General features: G+C 42.3%; 1 protein-coding gene across 2 annotated transcripts in view; it reads left to right on the top strand.

Moving 5' to 3' along the window:
* SNTG2 (syntrophin gamma 2) overlaps positions 1-24,384 on the top strand; it is a 374,364-nt gene that overhangs the window by 160,830 nt on the left and 189,150 nt on the right. For both annotated transcript variants that reach the window (XM_050753205.1, XM_050753204.1), the window contains exons 5-6: positions 7,730-7,773; positions 7,872-7,913. In XM_050753205.1, coding sequence (XP_050609162.1) covers positions 7,730-7,773; positions 7,872-7,913 — 86 coding nt within the window. The remainder of the gene's footprint in view (positions 1-7,729; positions 7,774-7,871; positions 7,914-24,384) is intronic.

Below are 24,384 nucleotides of genomic sequence, written 5' to 3'. Positions count from 1 at the left end.
TCATTTACATCAGGTATAACTCCCAATGCCATCCCTCCCCCCTCCCCGCTCTCCATAATAGGCCCCCGTGTGTGATGTTCCCCGTAGTGCCAAACCGTAAAGCCAAATATGAAGGTCAAGTTTGTGACTGCCTTAATTTAACTTTGTATGTAATATTTGTCATTCTAAGTAGTCCTTAATGTTCCATGTGTTAAATTTAGCAATTATAATATGCATATAACTTATGACATTTCACCTTTAATTCTTTTGAGGTGAAACTGGAAACCTCAACCACTTCTGGTTGTCCTGGTGTTGAGTAGGGCTTGGAGGATTTCTGATGAGCTGTGCAGTAGACTCTGCAGTCAATAATACATCATTGCCAAGTTAATGTGACCTCTCATTATCATCAAGAGAATGCCTTTAAATACCTCTTTAATATTTTATAATGTTATCTTCATGTAATTTAATATATAAAATATTTGAAGGTGGTGTTCACAAGGTTGTAATAAAAATTCTTGCAGGCCATACATCCACTTAACATTTGTAGGGATATTGATTGTAGAGTTCCTGATAATAAGAGTTACAGGCAAAAAAACTCATTCATCTTAAATTCTTGGCCAAAAAACTTAAAAGCCATATGTGCCTGTCTTATTTTTCGTGCTTATTTTACAGAATATGAGCAATGAAAGTACTTCTGAGTCTGTGAATCTCCGGCTTCCTTGACTGCTTCCCCTGAGTAAATAGGCTGTCACTTATCATGGACATGGACATCCCAAATTCATGGATGACATTCTTTGGAGCCATTTGGTGAAGTGACAACATAATTTTTTGCATAATTTTTTCTAGCAAACTCTGAGAATAAACTCAGAGTTTAAAAATAGCAATATGGTTTTCTCAGTTGAATAAAACGAACTCTTATATATGATAAAGAAGATAAATTTTCATTTTTCCTTTCAGATTAATAATATTTTACATAATAAAATCTTTTTTTGCATTACAATTTTTCCAGCTAGAAAAGTTCAAAAAGAACTGTAACACTGCTGAAATTATTTTAAGAAATGACAAAGTTTTCTTTTTGATACATCATCACAGTTAGGCTGGTGAAAACTCCATCTAGATGGCTTGTCCATCCTTTCAACATTTGTTGCCCCTCCCCAAAAACTCCTGGAAACAATTTAAAAGAATGTTCTAGGCCCATATTTTTGGAGTAACCTGAGAAAGTCTTGTGCCCAAGTCATAAAGCATGTGTTTCTTGACAAGAAGCTTGATTCATTTGCTGGAGTACAGTGTTGGAGATTAAAATCTCTGTGTGGAGAAGCATTTTTCATAGCCCTTCATGAGTCGATCATCACTGGGTACTCTGCAGAGGTGAAGAAAGTCTATTGAAAACTTAGGCGTTTACATTGACACTGCCAATTTAGAGTTTCATTTGCCACAGATAGCTAAATCCTGCAGCCTGTCATCAATACTATAGTAGTTTTTCTATAGTTTTGACTAAATGGTAATAAAAACAAATTTAATGACCTTTGTTTTTATCAGGTAACACAATGTAAATTCAAACAATGATTATAGGATTTATACAGTCAACAGGAGCCCCAGACAAGACACAGCCTCGGGCCAAACTGTAATGTGCTTTGCTACTGAGATGCAGTCAGCTCTCTGTGGGATTGATGCAGGTTTCCAATTGTAAGACATTCTGGTCTGTTAAGATTATATAAGCGCTGTCTGATTTATTCCTGAGTTAATTTGCTGACGTTAGTTTTAATCAGAAGATGTGTTTTGACTGGCAGTTCTTGGTGTCTATGTTCGGCTGGCATTTCTTTCTTGGTAGAAACGTTTAGGTGCCGGAGCGCTGCTCTTGGTAGAGACGTTTAGGTGCCGGAGCGCTGCTCTTGGTAAAAGCGTTTAGGTGCTGGAGCGCTGGTCTTGCTTATCAGGATGTAAAAAGGCCATTTAAGTTCCAGAGTCACACTCGGGATGGATTCAGCTACACCCTGGCCTGCGGTGCGCAAGCTTCGAGTTGTTTTGGCGAATCCATTTGACTTACATCTCTCAGATTATGTATTTTAGTGATACCGTTGGAGTCCACGGATCGTTAAAGTGAGCTCTTTTTGAAAATGAGCACAAACGTGGGACACACTATTCATTTCCCTCAGTTTAAAGTTCCAGAGAAAATGCAGAAACTCTCCTGTTCTTCTAGTTCACACCTTTATGAGGGGCCCGTTTAACCCACTGGCAGATCCTTTTCCTTTTGAGCTCTTCACCTAATGGGAAAATGTTTACATTTACTTTCACCCGTGTCCTAGGCTAACAGCTTTTCTCTAAACTATTAAATACACATTCTCGTATAGATTTTAATATAGTCTCTGCTACATTGTTTTACAAAACAGTAAGTTGAACTGTAAACTTAAAGTTTCAGAAACCTTTTGTTTTAAAAATAAAATAAAATTAGAGCTTATTTAATCAGATAATCTCTCTCTCTCTATATATATATAACCTGTATATGTATGTATGTGTGTATGTGTGTATATATAGATAAATATACACAACATACATACATACACAAGTTGATAGGTTTGACAGCATGCATTTAATCTGTAACACCAAGTACACAAATACAGTCAGAGCCACGGGGAAGTTGAGTAAAAGCAGCACTCCTTTCCGGATGCCTGGAATTGAGTTTGCGGAAGGCATGATTTCAGATCACCCAGCTGCTGTTGTTGCCTCACCATGCAAACTACCTGAAAAGAAAAAATTCTCTCTTGATGTAGGCAATTTTTCCCTTAAGTTTTGTCCCGTTATCTTTTGATCATGTGTCAAAAGATCATGTGTCATCGTGGTGGTAAGCAAACCTCGATTCTGTTTCTAGGTTGCCTGTTCCGGAGGCAGTGAGGCAGTGAGTGGGGACTGAGGGAGTGACTGAGCAGAGTTGTGGGGTCGGCTGCGGGTCTGCACTGTTAGGCGGGTTAGCCATCCTCCACTGTGGAAGCCGAGTGTAAGCTGTGGAAGAAGCTGAGACGTGTGTTGGCTGAGTGTACATGATACCATCCTCTAAACCACACTAGAGCAAACGCCCACTCACCTTCCCTCCAGTTTCAGAGCTAAATACCACCCAGAGCCCCATGCCCCGTGCCTGCCCCTTCTCTCCTGAGTTCAGTGAGAACCATGCTTTTGCTTTTCTCTACAGTTCAGCCACATATGTGTCCCCAAACATCACATTGTTTAGTTTTGCTTGGTTTTGAACTTCACAGTAATTAAAATCATACCATATGTCTTCTTTGCCTTACATTCTCTGCTCAGTGTCTAGTCAGACATGCACAGGTGTTGACGTGGCACGTGGTCTGAATTTTGACCCTGAGGTCCAGAATTTTCACCTATGGGGTGATGATTATGCCTTACACATGGGGTTGTGATGTGGTTTAAATAAGTCCATAAGGACTATGAAGGTTGTCTGACCTGTAAGAAATGCTCAGTAATTTTAGTCATTAATAATTCAAATAAATAATAAAATCTAACTCAATATTAAGACTTGGTAACAAATATTATCATTATATAACACTATCCACATGCATATGTGAATAAATATTTAACAAATGTCTTAACTTTACAAATTCTAATTAATTTTCAAGAAAACACAATTATGTTCATGATAACACAGTTGTGTTCCAAACCTTGATTACATTACCTTTACATGACCTCAGATAACCCTATAATTACTTTATCTTGAAAAAGCAAATATAATGAAACAAAATATCACCTCATTATAACATTTTGTAGGAGTTTGAATATTTATATGGATTAAAATGCATTATGCTATATTTCATTTAGCATATGAATTTTATGAGTGTCTGTATTAGACACTCATAAAACATGAGGCAGTGGCTGTATTACCATAGGGATTAACTAGAATCACTTTTCAGCTAAAATCAACAAACCTTGCCTAATCTGACCAAATTCATTTTATTTAGGGGCGTTAAAGTTTTGAATTAAAATCGAACTTTCATGATTTTATTTTATCACCCATTTTACCATTTTTTAATTTTTTTAAGGCTAAAAGTGTCCGTCAGGTGAAAAACATTTCACAGATTTAGCTGGAAAGTATTTGTAATTACCTTTCATTTAATAACTGGGAATGACTCTCCTTCCTCCTCCCTTTCACTGAACCAAAATTGCTTAAGAAGGTTGGTTTTAAGCCAACATTTCACAGGGTTCACGCTTTTGTAATGTTGTTTGTAAACTTTAGCTGTTAATACCTACACGGAGCTCCATGATGTGCTCTTTCTCTGCTCTCTTTGTTTCTTAAGCTACATTTAGGACCGAAGCACAATGATGACTTAAAATTCCGTGAAAGTTTTGATAACGCTTGAACTAAGTTAGCTTAAAGCCATTTCAAGTCAGTATATTTAAGAACCTTGAACATTCTGGAAATAATGAAATTATGGTTTACTATAAATTCAGTTATCAGTAGTTTTAATGACCCAGGTTATTGCCACAAACAGAGGAAAGAGGAAACAAAATCTAGGAAACCAATGAACAAAGAAACAGCGATTTCACACAATGTTTTTCTACCTGAAGGACTCTGGTGGGGCGTGAGGAAAGGCTGGACTTCCCTTTGTCTGGCCATCAAATGCTTAACCCAAGTGTTGGCTCCAGAACTGAGGGAACCTAATTGTTACCCACAGCAAGAGGAGGGAGAAAGTGGAGGCAAGAAAATGAAGAATAAACCAACAAGCATGTCTCACCACATTAAAATTATTGTTTTCCTGCTGTGTAAACTCCTAAGTTTTAGTTAAGGAAGGATTTCCGTATCTCCTTTAAGGATTTTAATTTGACCCTTTAATTTTCAGCAAAAACTGCAGAAAGTGTATATGCCAATGTTTGCTATTTACCTAGACTGCTGCTGGCATTTCAATTCCATTACTTGAGAATTTATAACATTATATGTTTGCACACACAAAAATTATGTGCCAGTTCCTTAGGGCCTCACTGTCTCCACTGCCTCAGTGCCCACAGGCCTCCAAACTTGCGGGACCTGCAGAGCCTGGAGCTCTCCCAGTCAGAGGCAAGTAAGAAGCAGCGAGCTCTGGGATCCCTGCTTCTCCCAGATGGAGGTCCCTGGGTGGCTTCAGAGCTCAAATCAAAACGGAAGACGTATTGACTCAGGTGTCCAGGATGCTCTTCCGGGTCTGTGAAATGTTTTAATGAGGCGGACTTCCCTCCAAGTAAGCACTGCTATGCTCCCCGTGGGCGTGCTGGGTGAGGAGGCCTGGCACGCAGACAGACGCTGGGCTGCAATTCATCGTCATCTCATTAAACCCCAGGTCCTGCAGAAAAGCCCGAGTCCAGGGAGGCTGCTGACCCACGGGCTCAGCACTGTCCCATGTGAGTTTTTCTGCCGTCTGGAGGCGGCTTCTGACCAATTCTAGAGCAAAATAGACCTCACTGCATTCGTTCCAGACAGGAAATGGCAGTTCCATTCTGAAAACTCTAGATACCACTATTTTCAGGGAATTTGGTTATGCATTTTGGTGCCTGGATCTGGACAGTCATTTTTGTCTGCTGTTCTGTGGGATCTCAGACGCACATGTGGCTTGTTGACAAAACAAAATGCTGCTTTCTGCTTTAGGTTAGAAGAGTCAGATGCGTCTTCACTGACCTTCATCAAACAAAGAGATTAAGTCATTTACTGTGAGGGATTACCATGCATATCATTTTAAAAACACATTACCTCGGCCGGACGCGGTGGCTCACGCCTGTAATCCCAGCACTCTGGGAGGCCGAGGTGGGCAGATCACTTGAGGTTAGGAATTCAAGACCAGCCTGGCCAACATGGCAAAACCCTGTCTCTACTAAAAATACAAAAAAATTAGCAGGGTGTGGTGGTGCACATCTGTAATCCCAGCTACTCGGGAGGCTGAGGCAAAAGAATCACTCGAACCCAGGAGGCAGAGGTCGCAGTGAGCCAGGATCGCGCCATTGCACTCCAGACTGGGCGACAAGAGCGAGACTCCATCTCAAAACAAAACAAAACAAAACAAAACAAAAAAACACATTATCTCCTGCACTGGACTTGTTCGATGACGACACTTTCCATAAGTAGCTAAAGTTTGTTTTGAAAAATCAATGCATCTAAATGCACAGAGATTTTTATTTTCTGTAGGTCCATTCAGACCATGGGGTAAAATACTCTGATAAGAACAACCTTATCTCTATCCTGTTAGACAAGCTGAAGCTAAGTTTCTGATGCGCCAGGCAGGTGTTTAATAAAGTTGGTGCTTCTTAAACTAAACATTGAGAATTATGATGATTAATTGATTTGGACCTTGTTTTTTATCATATGCAATTTTCTGCACTTTTATAGCATCCATATTATATGATCTATATAATCACTACCACATGTGTAATTTCACATGGAATCCACATATTCTGTGTGTACTTTTTTATGTTAATCTTTGATTCCCTTAAATTTTAGGGTTGTAATGCTTCTGAGGCCCCAGCCCAGAGTCCATTATTTCAGATAATCAATAAATGTTTTCAGGATGCAACCCACCCTGGTGTGGCTAGAGAGGGGAAGAGCAGCATGCGAAGGCAGAGAGACAGAGACAGAGAGACACAGAGACAGTGAGAGACAGAGAGGGGGCAGTTTGAACACAGGGAGACGGCGCAGGGGAGAAGAGCTGCCACCACTGCATGGTCCACGGCAGCTTTGCCTTGGACAGTTTTGGTGCAAATGAGAACTTTATTTGGATCACTTAGCATCAGTACCATTGCTGTACAGAATCGGTACCATTACGTACAGTGATCTGAAAACTATAGTTTCCACACGATTTGATATTTGCTAAACACTAGAAGTAATATTTAGAATTGACATTTAATCTGTATATAGTTTGTCAAGAGCGTTCCCACTTTCGAAGAACAGGTTACTGCTTGTTTTCCACTATTTAAACAAAGACTTAAAATTGAAACAAACCTATATGAAGGCAAAAACTGGGGTAAAAAGCCTTAGCTTTTGTGCAGATTTGTTCGATCTTATTTAATGGGGCTCTCTCTGCCTCTCTGACGATGGAAAGGTTAAGTGAAAACATGCTGCATAGATTATAGCCAAACTTTCTCATACAAAGTTTTTCAATTTGTTGCGTTTAATATTCTAGGTACAGTCATTTTGATTAGAGCCGTCTGTGTATGTTTGTTTGTGGGAATGAGGGAAAATGCTAAGTGACTTTGGGAATTTCTTGTTTGTTGCACATTTAATGAAAAATGTGCATCAGACTTTCCATATCCTGTAATGAAACCCTTTATTAGGAGGAAGTGACATTTGTTTTCCACATTAAACAAGTCTTCTGTGACTGGAAAGCAGCTCTCTTAATGCACGTAAATCAATCTAGCTTTCCTTATGAAGCGGCCACCTGTTGCTATGTGTTGACATTTCCCACACCCCTATGGACACATGCACACACACATCCATGTGTACACACAGGCACACACAGGCACACACATAACAGATTCACAGACTCAGACTCGCAAGTACCCATGCATGCCACCCACACCCATGCATGCACACCCATCTGCACCTGCACACACAAACACACATCTACTCACGTGGACACGGGTGCGCGCACACACACACACACACACACACACACGTGGCCACCTCAGCTGCTGCAAGCACTGTGCTTAAATGACTGTCATAACAAAGCATAATGTCGCTGAGATTTCTCTTAACACTGTTGCCACTTTTGCCACCCTGCAGCGGACCAGACAGGGATGTTGTTCGTAGGCGATGCTGTTCTCCAGGTCAGTATTGTACACGTTAATCCTTAACTTGATTGCATTTTTATTTTTAACTTGTATTAATTATTCTTCTCAACATTCTTACTTTGTCATCTGTTCAGGTTAATGGCATAAATGTAGAAAATGCAACTCATGAAGAAGTGGTAAGTGAATTACATTTTATATTTGTTCTGTTTATTATTCTTGTATTTGAATTATTTGTCTCTGTAATTTGTATTTAACTGAGTCTATCCATAGATGCAGTCTTAGAATTGGAAAGGAAGCTTAAAAGGTTTAGTAACTTGTGTTATGAAAGGACCTTAACAAAGTGCCCACAGTCGACCGTTGCATGCTGACCGGGTCACTTCACAAGCGTTCCCGTCAGGGATCCTCACAAATGCTGTAAAGTACACTTGATGAAGCCCATGTTGATCACAAGGGCACTGGAACTCAGGGAGGAGGTGACTCACCCGGGATTCCTGAAGGGTCGTCATCGTGCAGAGCACAGGAGGTGTCAGGGCTTTGCAGGGTCTCCCCGTACCGCCCGGGCACTGGAACCTGCAGGGCCTTCACACCTTTGCTCCCCATTGGCTGGCAGCAGCACGCATGCATTAGAATGTGTGCCGTGGAGGATGTCAGGTGAGACCTCTGAGGATCACATAAGATGGTGGGGGTCAGGACGCATTCAGTGCAGGATGCCTTCCATGGAGATGAGCTTTCTCCAGTGTCACGTCAGCTTAAAAGGCGGATGAAACAGACGTCTGTCCCCGAGGTACTCATTCTGGCTGTTGGGAAGAGAGAAGCCAAGTGCAGCCTCACCATGGGGCTGATGCCAGGAAGCATGTGGTAGGGACACATGGTCAGTCCGGTGCCTGCAGGGTGGGGGCAGAGGTGGAGACGGTATTACAGCTGAGAGATGAGGTGGAGGACAAAGCGGGTGAGATGCCTGGCAGAGCATCCCTCTGCCGATAAGTGAGCTGGGGGACACAGGGTCAAGGAGAGAGGTAGTGAAGCTGAGTCCAGGACGCACGTCTGGGGCCCCAGGCAGCCAGCAGAGCCCTCACAGGAGGTTAATTCTGTGAGTTGCAGCAAAAGGCAAGCAGGCTGGTAATTTAACTTGTCCTATGAAGAGTAACAGGCATGTGCTCATTTCTTTTTCAGTGTTTATCTTTTCAATTAGCCAACTTTTAGTTCCAAGGAAGGGCCAACAGCCCTAGTACCCGAAAGTCACCCCATCTGCATAGCAGTAAATTTCCGTGAACCCAAGGCAGGCACATGCAGCCGTCTGTAACTAAACAGGGAATCGCTTCCTACACGCTCACTCCAAATTCATCTGTGTCTTCTTCAAGATGTGTAGTTATCGACCTCTAATATGCGCTGGGCGGAGGAAAGAGTCACAGCAACAAGGATCAGCATATTCTTGGCCTCCAAGACCTGAAAGTCTCGAGTAGATGAAGTGCTGTTACCCTTTTGCTTATTATGGGAAAACACATCACAATTGAAAGAGAGGCAAGACATGCCTTCATGACTTCTATCCTAGCCCAGAGAGAGTAAAATGCTTGTGAGCAACAGTTTTTTTGTTGTGGTGGTGGTTGTTGTTGTTTTGTTTTTGAGACAGAGTCGCACTCTGTTGCCCAGTCTGGAGTGCAGTGGTGAGATCTCAGCTCACTGTGACCTCCACCTCCCGGGTTCAAGCAATTCTCCCTGCCTCAGCCTCCCGAGGAGCTGGGATTATAGACGCTCACCACCATGCCTGGTTAATTTTTGTATTTTTTTTTTTTAAGTAGAGATGGGGTTTCACCATGTTGGCCAGGCTGGTCTTGAACTCCTGACCTCAGGTGATCTGCCCACCCTGACCTCTCAAAGTGCTGGGGTTACAGGTGTGAGCCATCACGCTCGGCCACAACAATTTTTTGCACTAATTGCTCACAACTATAATCCAAGCACTTTGGGAGGCCTAGACAGGAGGATCACTTGAGGCCAGAGGTTCAAGTCCAGCCTGGGCAACATAGCAAGACCTGTCTCTACAAAAAATAAAAATAAAATCTAGTCAGGCGTGGTGGTGCATACCTGTAGTCCCAGCTACTCAGGAGGCTGAGGTGGGAGGACCACTTGAACCAAGGAGTTTGAGTCTGCAATGGGCTATTATGGCCCCTACACTGCAGTCTGGGCAATAGAATGAGACTTCATCTCAAAAAAAAATCTAGTAAATTATATGTAAATCTTATAAATGGAGCTATTACAATATTGGACTTATACAAATATACTTTTTGAACCAAACTGATCATATCATATGTCTACATTCTTATGTGATGCAAAATAAATTATTAGAGAAATGCTAATGAGACGTATAATCTCAATTTTTCAGATGCATGAAGTTCATTAAAATGTTAAAATTCTACAAGACTTATAAATCATATGGTTTCACTTCCTCATTTTTCAGAGTAAATTCTGGCTTCGATTAATTGTAAAAAAAAAAAAATGTCAGTTCTACTCAATGCAAAGAATCCTTTTTAATCTAAAAATTAGATTTACCTCCACAAAGTGAATCTTACTCACTCTACTGCTTTGGAAAATTTTACTACTCTAGGTTGTTAAAACATCTTAATACACATAAATGCATATACAGTAACATATAGTTTCCCCTTTTTAATACATCCGTGCATTTTCATCCACATTGGCACGTAATACTGTAGCGGCTACAGCAGAGTAAGCTGCCCGTATGTTCACTGGGCAAATTCTGAGACATGTCTCTCTCAGGAGAAAAGGGAGATCGGCGACGGCTGTCACTCAGTGTGACATCCCTGCGCAGACACAGATTGGGATGTCTGGGGGGCAGGCAGCAGGAGCTGCATGCAGGTTCCTCTGTCCCTCTGCCTGGTCTGTGATGCCACCACTGATCCAGAGTGAGGAGCTGGGGGAGGTGGGCTGCTCTCCAGCGCCCCCACAGGCAGGGCACAGAACAACAGCCTGGCAGGGCCGCAGCAAGGCTGGTGTGTTCCGCCTTTAATCACCCCAGGGCATCTCAGAACAAGAAGCTTTACAGAATGTCATTTTTCTACTGTTCACTGGGAAATTTTAAAAAGACGTCTCAAAGGTGAAAGTAAGATGTTGTAATAGAAAATTACTTCTAGTCTAAGTTACAGTCTTAAGTTCTTAAGTGCTATGAAAACCATTGATAAAAATTGCCCTAATTGGAAAAAAAGTCACTAACACCTTTCACAGAGCTTCCTTTTTAAATTTAAATTAGTCCTTTTACACGTTTCAGTCACCTATAGTAGCTTTTACTATGATTAAGAACTCATGGCAGATCCTGCCTGGAGGTGATTTTGAACTTAACTGTTAGAAATAAAGTTGACATCTTATGTTGAGAAAACTGGTGTGGACACTCTGAGTAGAAAGGAACCTTCCAGATCATCTACTTTGAACAGCAGCTCAGGGCGGGAAGTCCCATTCACAGAAATTGGCTCTGACCATTTACTCAGCAGACCATGGGGACTTCATTCCATGTTAGCAGAATAAGGGATTCCTAACACAGAGCTGAAGCTTTCTTTCCTGTTACGCCAGGTTGTCCATTTACCAACATGTGTTATGCTTAATACTGAAACAGGACGTTCCATCCTGTGTAAGCAAGGCCTTTTTCCTCAAGAATGAGTATGTTCTGGCCTCGGTGCCGGAACACAAAGGTATACTATTGCCATTTGGAGGCAGTCTACTTCTGGCGATGTGTGCTGACAGCTAGAAACTGCAGGAGAAAGAACCACTGGCCAGTTTCGTAGCTGTTTGCCAGGTATCAGGGATGTTTTTGATTTGCTCTGGGATACAGGGCACATCTGGGACAAGAGCTGGAACTGGAGTTCCATCTGTTGATATTTATAGTAGAGCACTCCCATTGCTAATAATTTATTTGCTTTCTGCCTGAGCCAAGAGGCAATCGAAAGAAATGTAATAAAAATTTCCTCCTCCACATCTTTCAAGTCTTTTCTACAGCGTGGCTTTTGGTTTTCCATTTTCCAAAGGAAAGGCCATTCTAGGATGTCCAGTCACCCAACCATAATGGGCCTGAATGCAGGGGTCCAGACACCAACATGGAGGTTCCACCAGTAGGACACGTATCTGTTCAGCTCTGTACTCAGAGGGGAGATAAAGAGCCCCAAGGTGTGTTTGGGGCCCTGAGACAAGTGTGGGATGAGTCCAAGACAAAGGCAGCTGTCCCCCGACCCACATTATCCACACATTGTGACAGGGGCCGTGGCGGGCACTGGGACTCCAACGACTTGGCATCGGCCCAGAGCCAGGGTCCGGGAGCCCTTTGTCCACCACTCATAGCTGCCAGTCTCTGCAAGTGCTTTACAGAGGCTAAAAGGGAGATCTGCAGTACAACGGCTTGGCAGTCTTTCCTCAAACGGACTTGGACTTCCCTTCATTCAGGGCTGCAGGTTCTGGGAACTGACTCCCTGAAATGGATTGAGAGCTCAGGTCTCTTTACTGTGGTAAGTCCAGTCTCTATCCACTTGGAGATTTTTCACCTACGCAAATCAATTACAACTGCAATGTATTCCCCCTCTATTTCAGTCCTAAGAACTCTGTGATCAGTTAGCCATAGCTAGATAGATCTGCAGGTCACACCATCAGCCCTGCTGCCCATGAAAGGAACCAACCCACCTGGTCTGAAGGTTCAGTGCTGCTGCTGGGCTCTGCCATCCCGTCCAGGGTCCACCATCTCTTTGGATTCCAGGAGCCACCTTCAATGGTGGCATAACCCAGTACCATGCCTGCTCAGCAGGAAAGTGCCTCAGCAGAGTTTCTGGGATGCTGGTGCCTTCCTCACTTAGGAGTTTTTCAGTCTTTTGGCAAAGAAGTGAATGTAGATGCAGCAAGAGAACAGGTATGGGAGTAGGCACCCTACTTCCATAAACCTTTGAATTTCTTCTGGGACCGCACACCAAGGAAGCTATGGCAACTCAACCTCACTTAGTATGGCCACTGTGAGTCAACTAACCAAAGAAACCAATAGAGTCTCTCTCAAGTAATTAAACAAATTCAATCCAGAATCTCTAGTCATTCAATCCAGAGTCTCTAGTCATTGCACCCATATCAATACAGTTGGTCTAATCCAACAGAGGATTCTACAGCCTTAAACACATATTTCCACGCACAATCAAAAGTTCATTTCTGCCATTGTCATGACCATTGCATCATGGGCTAGCTCTTCTGAAATTAGGCTTCATAATAAGATTTGGGGCTAGCTATGAGACTAGAAATATGGGGAGTGACCAGCTGCATATTGAGGAAAATCAGCATTGTCCTGCCAGATTGTTGCCTCAGAAAACATAATTTGAGGATCTTTGGGCAAAAGTGACTGCCAGTAGGGGAGGAAGGTGAAGGAAAGTCAGTAGGATATGAACGTGCAAAAGGGACACAGACATGCTGAGATCTGTTCTCATTCCCACTCTTTACCCATCAATGCCCTAACTGTAGAGAGACTCACTGCCTGATAGAATTAGTCAGCCACCTGCAAATTGGCCTGAGTTTTCAGAAGTCTTAATTCTGTAGTTACAAGAAATAAGGAATAATTTCAGGGGAATCCCAAAGCTCTGTAGCACTGCACTCATGGCTTAAAATGGAAATATGAGTCACTGAGCCTTGTCATTGTCTTTCTCCATGTTCTCCACTGCAGCTTTAAGCAGCCGCTGCCCTTACCCAACAACCCAACACCTGAACTCTACCCACTAGGATTTGGTCAGGAAAATGGGAGCAGCTCCAGGAATTCCAGCTGTAACAGTTTGAAGATAGGGAGAAACGGGTTCTCACCAAGTTGGAATTGCTGGAATGCAAAGGGCAGAGAATCTGCCGTCGAAAATGTGATATTTGGCCGGTGTCAGTGGCTCACTCCTGTAATCCCAGCAACTTTGGATTACTTAAGGTCAGGAGTTCGAGGCCAGCCTGGTTAACATGGTGAAACACTGTCTCTACTAAAAAAAAGATAATAACAATAATAATAATAATAATAATAATTAGCTGAGCATGGTGGCGGGTGCTTGTAATCCCAGCTACTCGGGAATCTGAGGCAGGAGAATCGTTTGAAACCAGGAGGCAGAGGCTGCAGTGAGCAGAGATCGTGCCACTGCACTCCAGCCTGGGCGACAGAGCGAGACTCTGTCTCAAACAACAAACACCTCCCCCTAGAAAAAATAAAATAATATATTCAAAAACCATAAAATTGTCAGTTCTTAAGAAAAATAAAAATTGCGATTCTCATGAAAACTCTGGAACATCTCCCACAGTCGACAGTGTTGAAGCTGTGGCTTTCAGGACACAATGGGTAGCCCCACGGATGCATCTGCCCAAGGGTGTGCTTATCTGACTTCAAAAACGGTTGGCATCTCCTCTTTACCCTCCCAGATCTTTAATGAGTTTCTTTCAGCAAACTCTCAGCCTGAGACATATGGGAAAGGATCTGGAGAAACATGGAACCTGGTTTCTCTTTCTGCTTTGAGAAGGGAAATGGAGGGTTGCTGAGTTGACAACAGATAACCCAACCAGCCATAAGAGTGCAACTGGTCAGAAATGGATAGACCCGCCTGGCAGAAATAAGAAAGGACATAGCAAATTTCAGCAGCATCATCAATCCACTGCATGTAATGGACATCTACAGACTACTTCACCCAACAACAGCAGAATAGCATTCTTTTGAAGATTACATGAAGAATTCACCAAGACAGACCACATGCTGGGCCATAAAAACACACTTTTACAAATTTAAAAGAACAGATATTGTATTCGTTTGTTCTCACGCTGCTGATGAAGACAGACCTGAGACTAGGTAATTTATAAAGAAAAAGAGGCTTAATAGACTCACAGTTCTATGTGGCTGGGGAGGCCTTAGAATCATGGTGGAAGGTGAAAGGCACATCTTACATGGTGGCAGACAAAAAAGAATGAGAAACAAGAAAAAGGGGTTTCCCCTTATAAAACTATCAGATCTCATGAGACTTATTCACTACCACGAGAACAGTATGGAAAAAACTGCCCCCGTGATTCAATTACCTCCCACTAGATCCCTCCCGTAACACATGGGAATTATGGGAGCTATAATCCAAGATGAGATTTGGGTGGGGACACAGCCAATCCATATCAGATATTGTACAGTGTCTGCTCTTAAACTACAATGGAATTAAACTAGGGTTCAATAACAGATTGCTGGGAAGTCACAAAATGTTTGGAGAGTAAACAGTACACTTCTAAATAACACACTGGTCAAAGAATGAATCTCAATAGAAATCTTAAAAATATTTTCAACTAAAACAAAATAATCATACAACTTATCAAAATTTGTGGCATGCAGTAAAAGCAGTGCTTAGAGAGAAATATATAGAATTGAAAGCATATATTAGAAGAAATGTCAAAAATTAATCATCTAAGCTTTCACCTTAGGAAACTAGAAAAAGAGAAGTAATTTAAACCCAATGTAAATAGAGGACAATAAATGATGAAAATTACAGAAGAAATCAGGGACTGAAGACAGGAAATCAAGATAGAAAAAAAAACTATTTCTTTGAAAATATAAACAAACTTATAAGCCAATAGCCAGGCTACATACGCAGAAAGAGAACACAAGTTAATATTATTAGAAATCAAAGAGAGGATATTACTATAGATTCTATCGAGTTTGCGTACACCTCTGTGCTGACGAATTTGATAACCTAGATGAAATGCACCAATTCCTTAAAAAGCACAATCTGCCAAAACTTACGCAATAAAATACAGACAGTCTAGATTGGCCTACATCTATTAAATGAATTAAATCAATAGTTAATAACTTTTTCAAACAGAAAATGCCAGGCCAGACAGGTTCCCTGGTGAGTTCTACCAAACAGTACAGCAGAAATTATACCAATTGTCTACAATCACTTTCAGAGAACAGAAACAGAAGGAATACTTCCTAGTGCATTCTATGAGGCCAGATTTATCACGATATCAAAACCAGATGAAGACATTATGAGAAAAGAAAATTATAGACCAGTATCTCTCATGAACATAGATGCAAAAAATCCTCAACAAAATATTAGCAAATGGAATTCAACAATGTATAAAAAGAATTACACACCACAACCAAGTGGAGTTTTTTGCAGCTATGCAAGGCTAGTTCAGCATTTGGAAATTAATGTAATTCATCACATTAACAAACTAAAGAAGAAAACCCTAATGATCATAAAAATGGATGCAGGAAAAGCATTCCACAAAACCCAACATTCATTTTGTGATATAAACTCTCAGTAAGCTAACAGTAGAGAAGGACCTCCTTAACTTGATAAAGATTAGCTACAAAAAAATCCCACAGCTAACAACATAGATAATGGAGAGAAACTAGATGATTTCCCACCAAGATCAGGAACAATATAAGGATGTCCCTTCTCATCATTTCTTTTCAACATCATACTGAAAGCTCTTGGCTGTGGAATGCAAGGTTATTTATTATACACAATTTAATTGCCTTCCTATGTACCAGAAATGAAAAAGTAAAAGTGGGCTTTGAAATTTAAAAAGCACAATACCATTTACATTAGCACTAAAAGAAATAAAATACTTAGATGTAAATATAACAAAATGTGTATAATGTCTAAATGAGGTGAACTGCAAAACTCAGATGAAAGAAATCATAGAAAAAAATAAATGAAGAAGATAGTCTATGTTCATGAATAGGGAGACTCAATATTGTTAAGATTTTAGTTCTCTCCAACTTGATCTGTAGATTCAATACAATATCAACCAAAATTCTAGCAAACAGTTTTGTGGATATTGACAAATTGATTCTAAAGTTTATATGGAGATGGAAAGGCTAGAATAGCCAATGCAATATTGAAGTAGAACAAAGTTGGAGGCTTGACACTTCCTGATTTTAAGACTTACTATAAAGCTAATTTAATCAAGACAATGTGGTATTGCTGCAAGAATAGACAAATAGATTAATGGAATGTAATAGCCCAGAAATAGAACCACATAAATATAGTCAACCTCTCCTTCATGGAAGTGCAAAAACATTATAATGGGGAAAAGGCAGTCTTCAACAAATGGACATCTGCGTGTACAAAAATGAATCTAGACGTAGACCTTACACCCGCCATAAAAATAACTCAAAGTGAATCATAGATTTAAATGTAAAATGCAAAACAATAAAACTCCTGGAAGGTAACAGAGGAAAATCTGTATAACCTTGGGTTGGGCAATGACTTTCTAGATAAAACACCAAAGCCGCAGTCCATGAAAGAAATAATTGATAAGATGGACTTCATTAAAATTAGATATGGGCCAGGCGCGGTGGCTCAAGCCTGTAATCCCAGCACTTTGGGAGGCCGAGATGGGCAGATCACAAGGTCAGGAGATCGAGACCATCCTGGCTAACCCGGTGAAACCCCGTCTCTACTAAAAGTTACAAAAAACTAGCCGGACGAGGTGGCGGGCGCCTGTAGTCCCAGCTACTCAGGAGGCTGAGGCAGGAGAATGGCGTAAACCCGGGAGGCGGAGCTTGCAGTGAGCTGAGATCCGGCCACTGCATTCCAGCCTGGGTGACAGAGCGAGACTCTGTCTCGAAAAAAAAAAAAAAAATTAAATTAAATATGTTTTTCTCTGCAAAAGATACTGCCAGGCGAATGAAAAGACAAGCCACAGACTGGGATAAAATATTTGCAAAATATATGTCTGATACAATACTGTTATCCAAGTTATAGAAAGAACTATTAAAACTCAACAATAAGAAAAGAAACAAACCAATTATAAAAATTGTACAAAGACCTTAACAGATACCTCACCTAAGAAGATAGGCAGATGTGAAGTATAGGAAAAGATGCTTCACATCATCTGTCATCAGGGAATGTAAATTATCACAACAGTAGGACAACTGTTGTAGGTGAGGATGTGGAGCAACAGGAACTCTCTCTCATTGCTGGTGAGAGTGCAAAATGGTTTGGCCACTTTGGAAGACAGTTTGGCAGTTTCTGAGAAAGTTAAATATACTTTTACCATATGATCCAGAAATTATGCTCTTTTATATTTACCTAAATGAGTTGAAAACTTAATTTCACACAAAAACATGCATGCAGATGATTATAGCAGCTTTATTCACAGTTTCCAAAACTTGGAAGCAACCAAGATGTCCTTCAGTAGGTCAATGGATAAGTAAATTGTGATTCACCCAGACAAAGGCATATGATCTGCACTAAAAAGAAATGAGCTATGAAGCTATGCAAAGGCTTAGAGGTACCTTAAATGAAAATTATTCCCAAGTGAAAGAAGCCAAAAAGCGTACATGATGTATTATTACACATAGATGACATCCTAAAAAAAAAAAAAAAAACTATGGAGACAAGAAAGAGGTTAGTGGTTGCCAGGGATTGGGAGGAGGGAGGCATGACTGGGCAGAATAGAAAGAATTTCTAGAGCAGTGAAACTATTCTGTATGATAATTCAGTGGTGAACATGTCTCATTAAAAATTTGTCCAAATCCATAGAATGTACAACATCAAGAGCGAACCCTAATGTCAACTACGGACTTTGGGTGACAATAATGTGTCAATGTAGTTCACGGATTGTAAGAAATGTTCCCTCTGGTGGAGATACTGGTAGTGGATGGGGCTATGTGTGTGTGTGGGAAGGGTTTGTGGGAAATCTCTGTACCTTCTGCTCAATTTTGTGGTGAACCTAAAGCTGCTGTAAACATATAAAGTCCTTTTTTTGGTTGTTAAAAAAAAAAAAAAAAAGGACAATTGAGTAAGCCATTAGGGAAAAATGGAGAATGTGGTGACTTAAGATATTTAATTAAATGGTTGTCAGATGTATGTGTTTATGTGAACACGTGTGTATTCATGAGTGTATGGCATGTTTATGTATGCTTGTGTATGTATCACTTTGTGTCCATGGGTGTGTTTGTGTGTGTTTGCATCTGTGCTCTGGAAGGAACTGGCAGGCTCTGTGGTTGGTAATCCCCAGACCTAAGTCATCTGAGAAGGGGAAGAAATGAAAATATGTTGGTAAAGGGACAAGGAGATGTCAGGAGGTCCAGAGTCAGCCCTGGGGCTGAGCCTGTGAGTTCCTGTCTGTGCCACTGGCCTTTCTGGACTAGGGTTTTCATTATCTATGTGTTAATGATCAGTTTGGCTCCCAGACATTTTGCAAACACCTCTAATGTGTTTTATCCTAAAGAGGACCTTTCAGTGGATCGTCCTGTGTGGCTCTGCCTTCCTCTGATGGAGGCTTTATTTTTCATCAGCCTTTTCTCAAAAATCAGAAAATCAAGTCTCAGGAATAGTAAATGACTCACAGCAGGCTGTGAAGTTATCATACCATGGAATCAACCCCCAAACTTAGCTGTGAGGACCCCAGATCTGCCCACACCCCCCAGCAAACCACAGACCCAGCTGTGAGGACCCTGGACCTCCCCATACTTTGCTTCTGCCTCCTCAGCTTTGCTGGCAGAGATGCTGAACAGAAAAGAAGGTGCTTTCTTTTTGTTTCTTAGAAATTTATTTATTTCCTTGAATTCTGTTCTTTTCAGTAAGTTCTTGATTCCCCCTAAGATGAGTCCTTATCAAAAAGGCCTTTGCAAGAGAAAACACACAAACACACACATAGATACACACACACCCTTTATATACATATATATGAAAAGGAGTTTATTAAGGAGTATTAAATAGGATATATGTATCCTATTAGTTCTCTCCCTCTAGAGAACCCTGACTAATACAGATTTTGGTACTGGGAGTGATTCTAGAGAAACAGAATATTGAGGTTGGCGTTTTTTCACTGGTGTTAGGGTTTCTGGAGTTGGATGCTTAAAATGATTAGAGCCCAAAATGGTAAGAACTATACTTCTAATAGTTTGGAGAACACTCATAGTCCTTGGCTTTAACTGTTTAGAGATTTATGCAAAATAAATGCATTTGACACTCCTGATTCACTGCTCTTGAGAGGTAAGGAGTTTAGTGACTCTATACATAATACCTTTGACCATATGTGGAGAACCAAGGAACATAATGAAGCTGGTCTTGCTCCTAAGTTCACTGGACAAAGTGATAAAAGCAAATGATGAATTCAGGGATTCTAACTCCCCTCTTCAGAAGCAGATACTGAGCCTCAAATCTGCTAAGATATCAACTCCCCAGCTTTGTGCCCTGAGTGACAGTCTTATCTCCTGTAGAAAGAGAGCTGAAATTTTGGAAAATTAGATACAAGGTCTTATCATGTGAGTGGCTGACCTGCAATGAAAGGTGCATGCACAGCCTCTCCAGGTGTCTCATGTTAAAAGTGAGAGCACTGATTGGAAAAGAAGGGGGCCCTGTAACTTGGAATGGGGACATGTGGGAGGACCCTGATGAAGCTGAGGACACTGAGCTTATAAACTCTGATGAGCCTTTCTTGCCAGAAGAAACAGCTTCCCCATCCCCAATAGTGGCAACATCCCCACTCCCTGACCCACGCTGCCATCAGCCTTTCCACTTTTGCCGAAGGAGATAAACCCTGTGCTGCCTGAGGCAACAGTGATGGCCTCCCCCGAGGCAGTTGCCAGGCAAGATCATGTTGATTCTCCTCAGAAGCCACCCCCAACACCCCGGTTTGCTTCTAGACCTATCACTAGACTAAAGTCCTGGCAGGCCCCTAAAGGTGAGGTTCAGGGTGTGAGCCATGGGGAGGTGTGCTACACTGGTAAAGGACTGTTTTTCTAATTTATATAAGTAGAAATATGGAGAACAGGCCTATTCATAATGGATATTAAGGGTGTGGGACGATGGTGGAAGGAACATAGAGTGGGATGAAGATGAATTTATTGATTTGGACCCACCAAGTAGGGATTCTGCATTTAATGTTGTAGCTCAGGATGTTAAAAAAGGTTGTAATAGTTTATTTGCTTTGTTAGCTGAAACATGGATTAAAAGATGGCCCACCGTGAATAAGCTGGAAATGCCTGATCTCCCTTGGTTTAATATAGAGGAAGGGATGCAAAGGCTTAGGGAGATTGGGATGGTGAAGTGGCTTAGACACTTTAGACCAACTCATCCCAGCTGGGAGGGTCCAGAATTTATACCCTTGACTAATGCCTTACAAAATAGATTTGTGAGGGCAGCACCTGCATCTTTGAAGAGCCCTGTAACTGCTCTTCTCTGTATGCCACATCTAACAGTGGGAGCTGCAGTCACTCAACTACAAACTTTAAATACAATAGAAATAATTGGATCCTGAGGTGGCAGGAGCCAAGTAGCGGCACTCAACGCATCAAAGGCAAGGTGGGCATAGCTATCGTAATGGACAGTAGAGGCAAAGGAGTAATCAGAATAGTCTGAGAGCTCTGGCCTTGGCTAATCATGGTTTTCCTAGAAATGAAATTGATAGGAAGCCTACTACATTTCTATTTAATTTATGTAAGCAGAAAACTTCCAGGTCAAAGGGACAAAGGACTAATTTCAATTATAACAACAGAGAATCATGGCCCCTCAATCAATTTCCAGACCTGAGCCAGTTTACAGACCCAGGACCCCTTGAAAGAAGGGAGGCTCCGTCCCCTTGAGGAAGGACCCATCACACTACTGACAATTTATGCAGTGAATCTTTCTCCCACCCTTCCCCAAGGAGACCTCCGGCCTTTTACCAGAGTAACTGTGCACTGGGGAAAGGGAAATGATCAGACATTTTGGGAACCACTGGACACTGGCTCTGAGCTGACGTTGATTCCAGGGGACCCAAAATGTCATTTGGTCCTCCAGTTAAAGTAGGGGCTTATGGAGGTCAGGTAATTAATGGATTTATAGCTCAGATCTGACTTACAGTGGGTCCAGTGGGTCCCTGGACTCATCCTGCGGTCATTCCTTCAGAGCCAGAATCCATAATTGGCAAAAACGTCCTTGGCAGCTGGCGGAAACCCCAAATTGGCTCCCTGACTGTCAGGGTGAGGGATGTTATGGTGGGAAAGGCCAAGTGGAAGCCATTAGAGCTGCCTCTACTTAGAAAAATAGTAAATCAAAAACAATATCACATCTCTGGAGGGATTGTGGAGATTGGTGCCACCATCAAGGACTTGAAAGATGCAGGGGGTCATCTCCATTCAACTCTCCTATTTGGCCTGGCAGAAGACAGATGGATCTTGGAGAAGGACAGTAGATTATCGTAAGCTTAACAGAGTGGTGACTCCAACTGTAGCTGCTGCACCAGATGTGGTTTCATTGCTTGAGCAAATTAACTCATCTCCTGGGACCTGGTGTGCAGCCATTGACTTGGCAAATGTCTTTCTCTCCATTCCTGTCCATGAGGCCCACCAGAGGCAATTTTCCTTCAGCTGGCAAGGCAAGCAATATACCTTTACTGTCCTACCTCAGGGGTGTATCAACTCCCCGGCTTTGTGTCAGAATCTTATTCAGAGAGACCTTGATCACTTCCACAAGATAGCACATTTGTCCATTACATTGATGACATTATGTATCTAGTGAGCAAGAAGTAGCATTGGTGAGATATTCACCTGCCAGAAGATAATTCCAGCTAAAATTCAGAAACTTTCTACCGCAGTAAAATCTATTGAGGTTCAGTGGTGTGGGGTCTGTCAAAATATTCTTTCTAAGGTGAAGGATAAGTTGCTGCATTTGGCACCCCCTACAACCAAGAAAGAGGCACAATGCCTAGTGTGCCTATTTGGATTTTGGAGGCAACACATTCCTCAATTGAGTGTGCTACTCTGGCCCATTTATGGAGTGACCCAAAAGGCTGCCAGTTTTGAGTGGGGTCCAGAACAGGAGAAGGCTCTGCAACAGGTCCAGGCTGCTGTGCTAGCTGCTTTGCCACTAGGGCCATATGACCCAGCAGATCCAATGGTGCTTGAGGTCTCAGTAGCAGATCGGGATGCTGTATGGAGCCTCTGGCAGACCCCCATAGGTGAATCACAGCAGAGACTTCTAGGATTTTGGAGCAAGTCCATGCCATCTTCTGCAGATAACTACTCTCCATTTGAGAGACAGCTCTTGGCCTGTTACTGGGCTTTGGTGGAAACTGAACATTTGACTCTGGGTCATCAAGTCACCATGCAATCTGAACTATCATTAACTGGGTGCTTTGTGACCCATCTTGCCATAAAGTGGGTGATGTACAGCAGCATTCCATCATCAAACGGAAGTTGTATATACGTGATTGGGCTTAAGCAGGTCCTGAAGGCACAAGTAAGTTACATGAGGAAGTGGCTCAAATACCCATGGTCTCCACTCCTGCCACCTGCCTTCTCTCCCCAGCCCACACTGATGGCCTCATGGGGGGTTCCCTATGAGCAGCTGACAGAGGAAGAGAAGACTAGGGCCTGGTTCACAGATGGTTCTGCACGATATGCAGGCACCACCCAAAAGTGGAGAGCTGCAGCACTAGAGCCCCTTTCTAGGACATCCCTCAAGGACAGCAGTGAAGGGAAATCTTCCCAGTGGGCAGAACTTCGAGCAGGGCACCTGGTTGTGCACTTTGCCTGGAAGGAGAAATGGCCAGATGCCGGTTTATATACTGGCTCATGGGCTGTAGTCAATGGTTTGGCTGGATGGTCAAGGACTTGGAAGAAGCATGATTGGGAAATTGTTGACAAAGAAAGTTGGGGAAGAGGGATGTGGATGGACCTCTCTGAGTGATAAAAACTGTGAAGATATTTGCATCTCGTGTGAGTGCTCACCAACAGGTAACCTCAGCAGAGGAGGATTTTAATAATCAAGTGGATAGGATGACCTATTCTGTGGACACCACTCAGCCTCTTTCCCCAGCTACCCCTGTCATCACCCAATGGGCCCATGAACAAAGTGGGCCTGGTGGCTGGGATAGAGGGTACACATGGGCTCAGCAACATGGACTTCCACTTACCACGGCTGACCTGGCTACGGCCACTGCTGAGTGCCCAGTTTGCCAGCATCAGAGACCAACACTGAGCCCTCAATATGGCACCATTCCTGGGGGTGATCAGCCAGCTCCCTGGTGGCAGGTTGATTATATTGAATCTCTTCCATCGTGGAATGGGCAGAGGTTTGTCCTCACTGGAATGGACACTTACCTCAGATACGGGTTTGCCTACCCTGCTTGCAGTGCTGCTACCAAGACTACCATCCGTGAACTCGCAGAATGTCTTATCCACCGTCAAGTATTCCACACAGCATTGCCTCTGACCAAGGCATGCACTTAATGGCTGACAAAGTGCGGCAGAGGGATCATGCTCATGGAATTCACTGGTCTTACCGTGTTCCCCATCATCCTGAATCAGTGGAATGGCCTTTTGAAGTCACAATTACAGCACCAACTGGATGACAATACTGTGCAGGGCTGGGGCTGGCCAAGTTCTCCAGAAGGCTGTGTATGCTCTAAATCAGTGTCCAATATATCCTGTTTCTCCCATAGCCAGGATTCACGGGTCGAGGAATCAAGGGGTGGAAGTGGAAGTGGCACCACTCACCATCACCCCTCATGATCCTCTAGCAAAATTTTTGCTTTCAGTTTCCAGGACATTACATTCTGCTGGCCTAGAGGTCTGATTTCCAGGAGGAGGAATGCTGCCACCAGAAAACACAAGGACAATTGCATTAAACTGGAAGTTAAGATTGCCACCTGGACACTTTGGGCTCCTCCTACCTT

This window comes from Macaca thibetana, chromosome 13 (genome assembly GCF_024542745.1).
Source record: "Macaca thibetana thibetana isolate TM-01 chromosome 13, ASM2454274v1, whole genome shotgun sequence".
Lineage (NCBI taxonomy): Eukaryota > Metazoa > Chordata > Mammalia > Primates > Cercopithecidae > Macaca > Macaca thibetana.
This window is presented reverse-complemented; position numbering and strand designations above follow the sequence as displayed.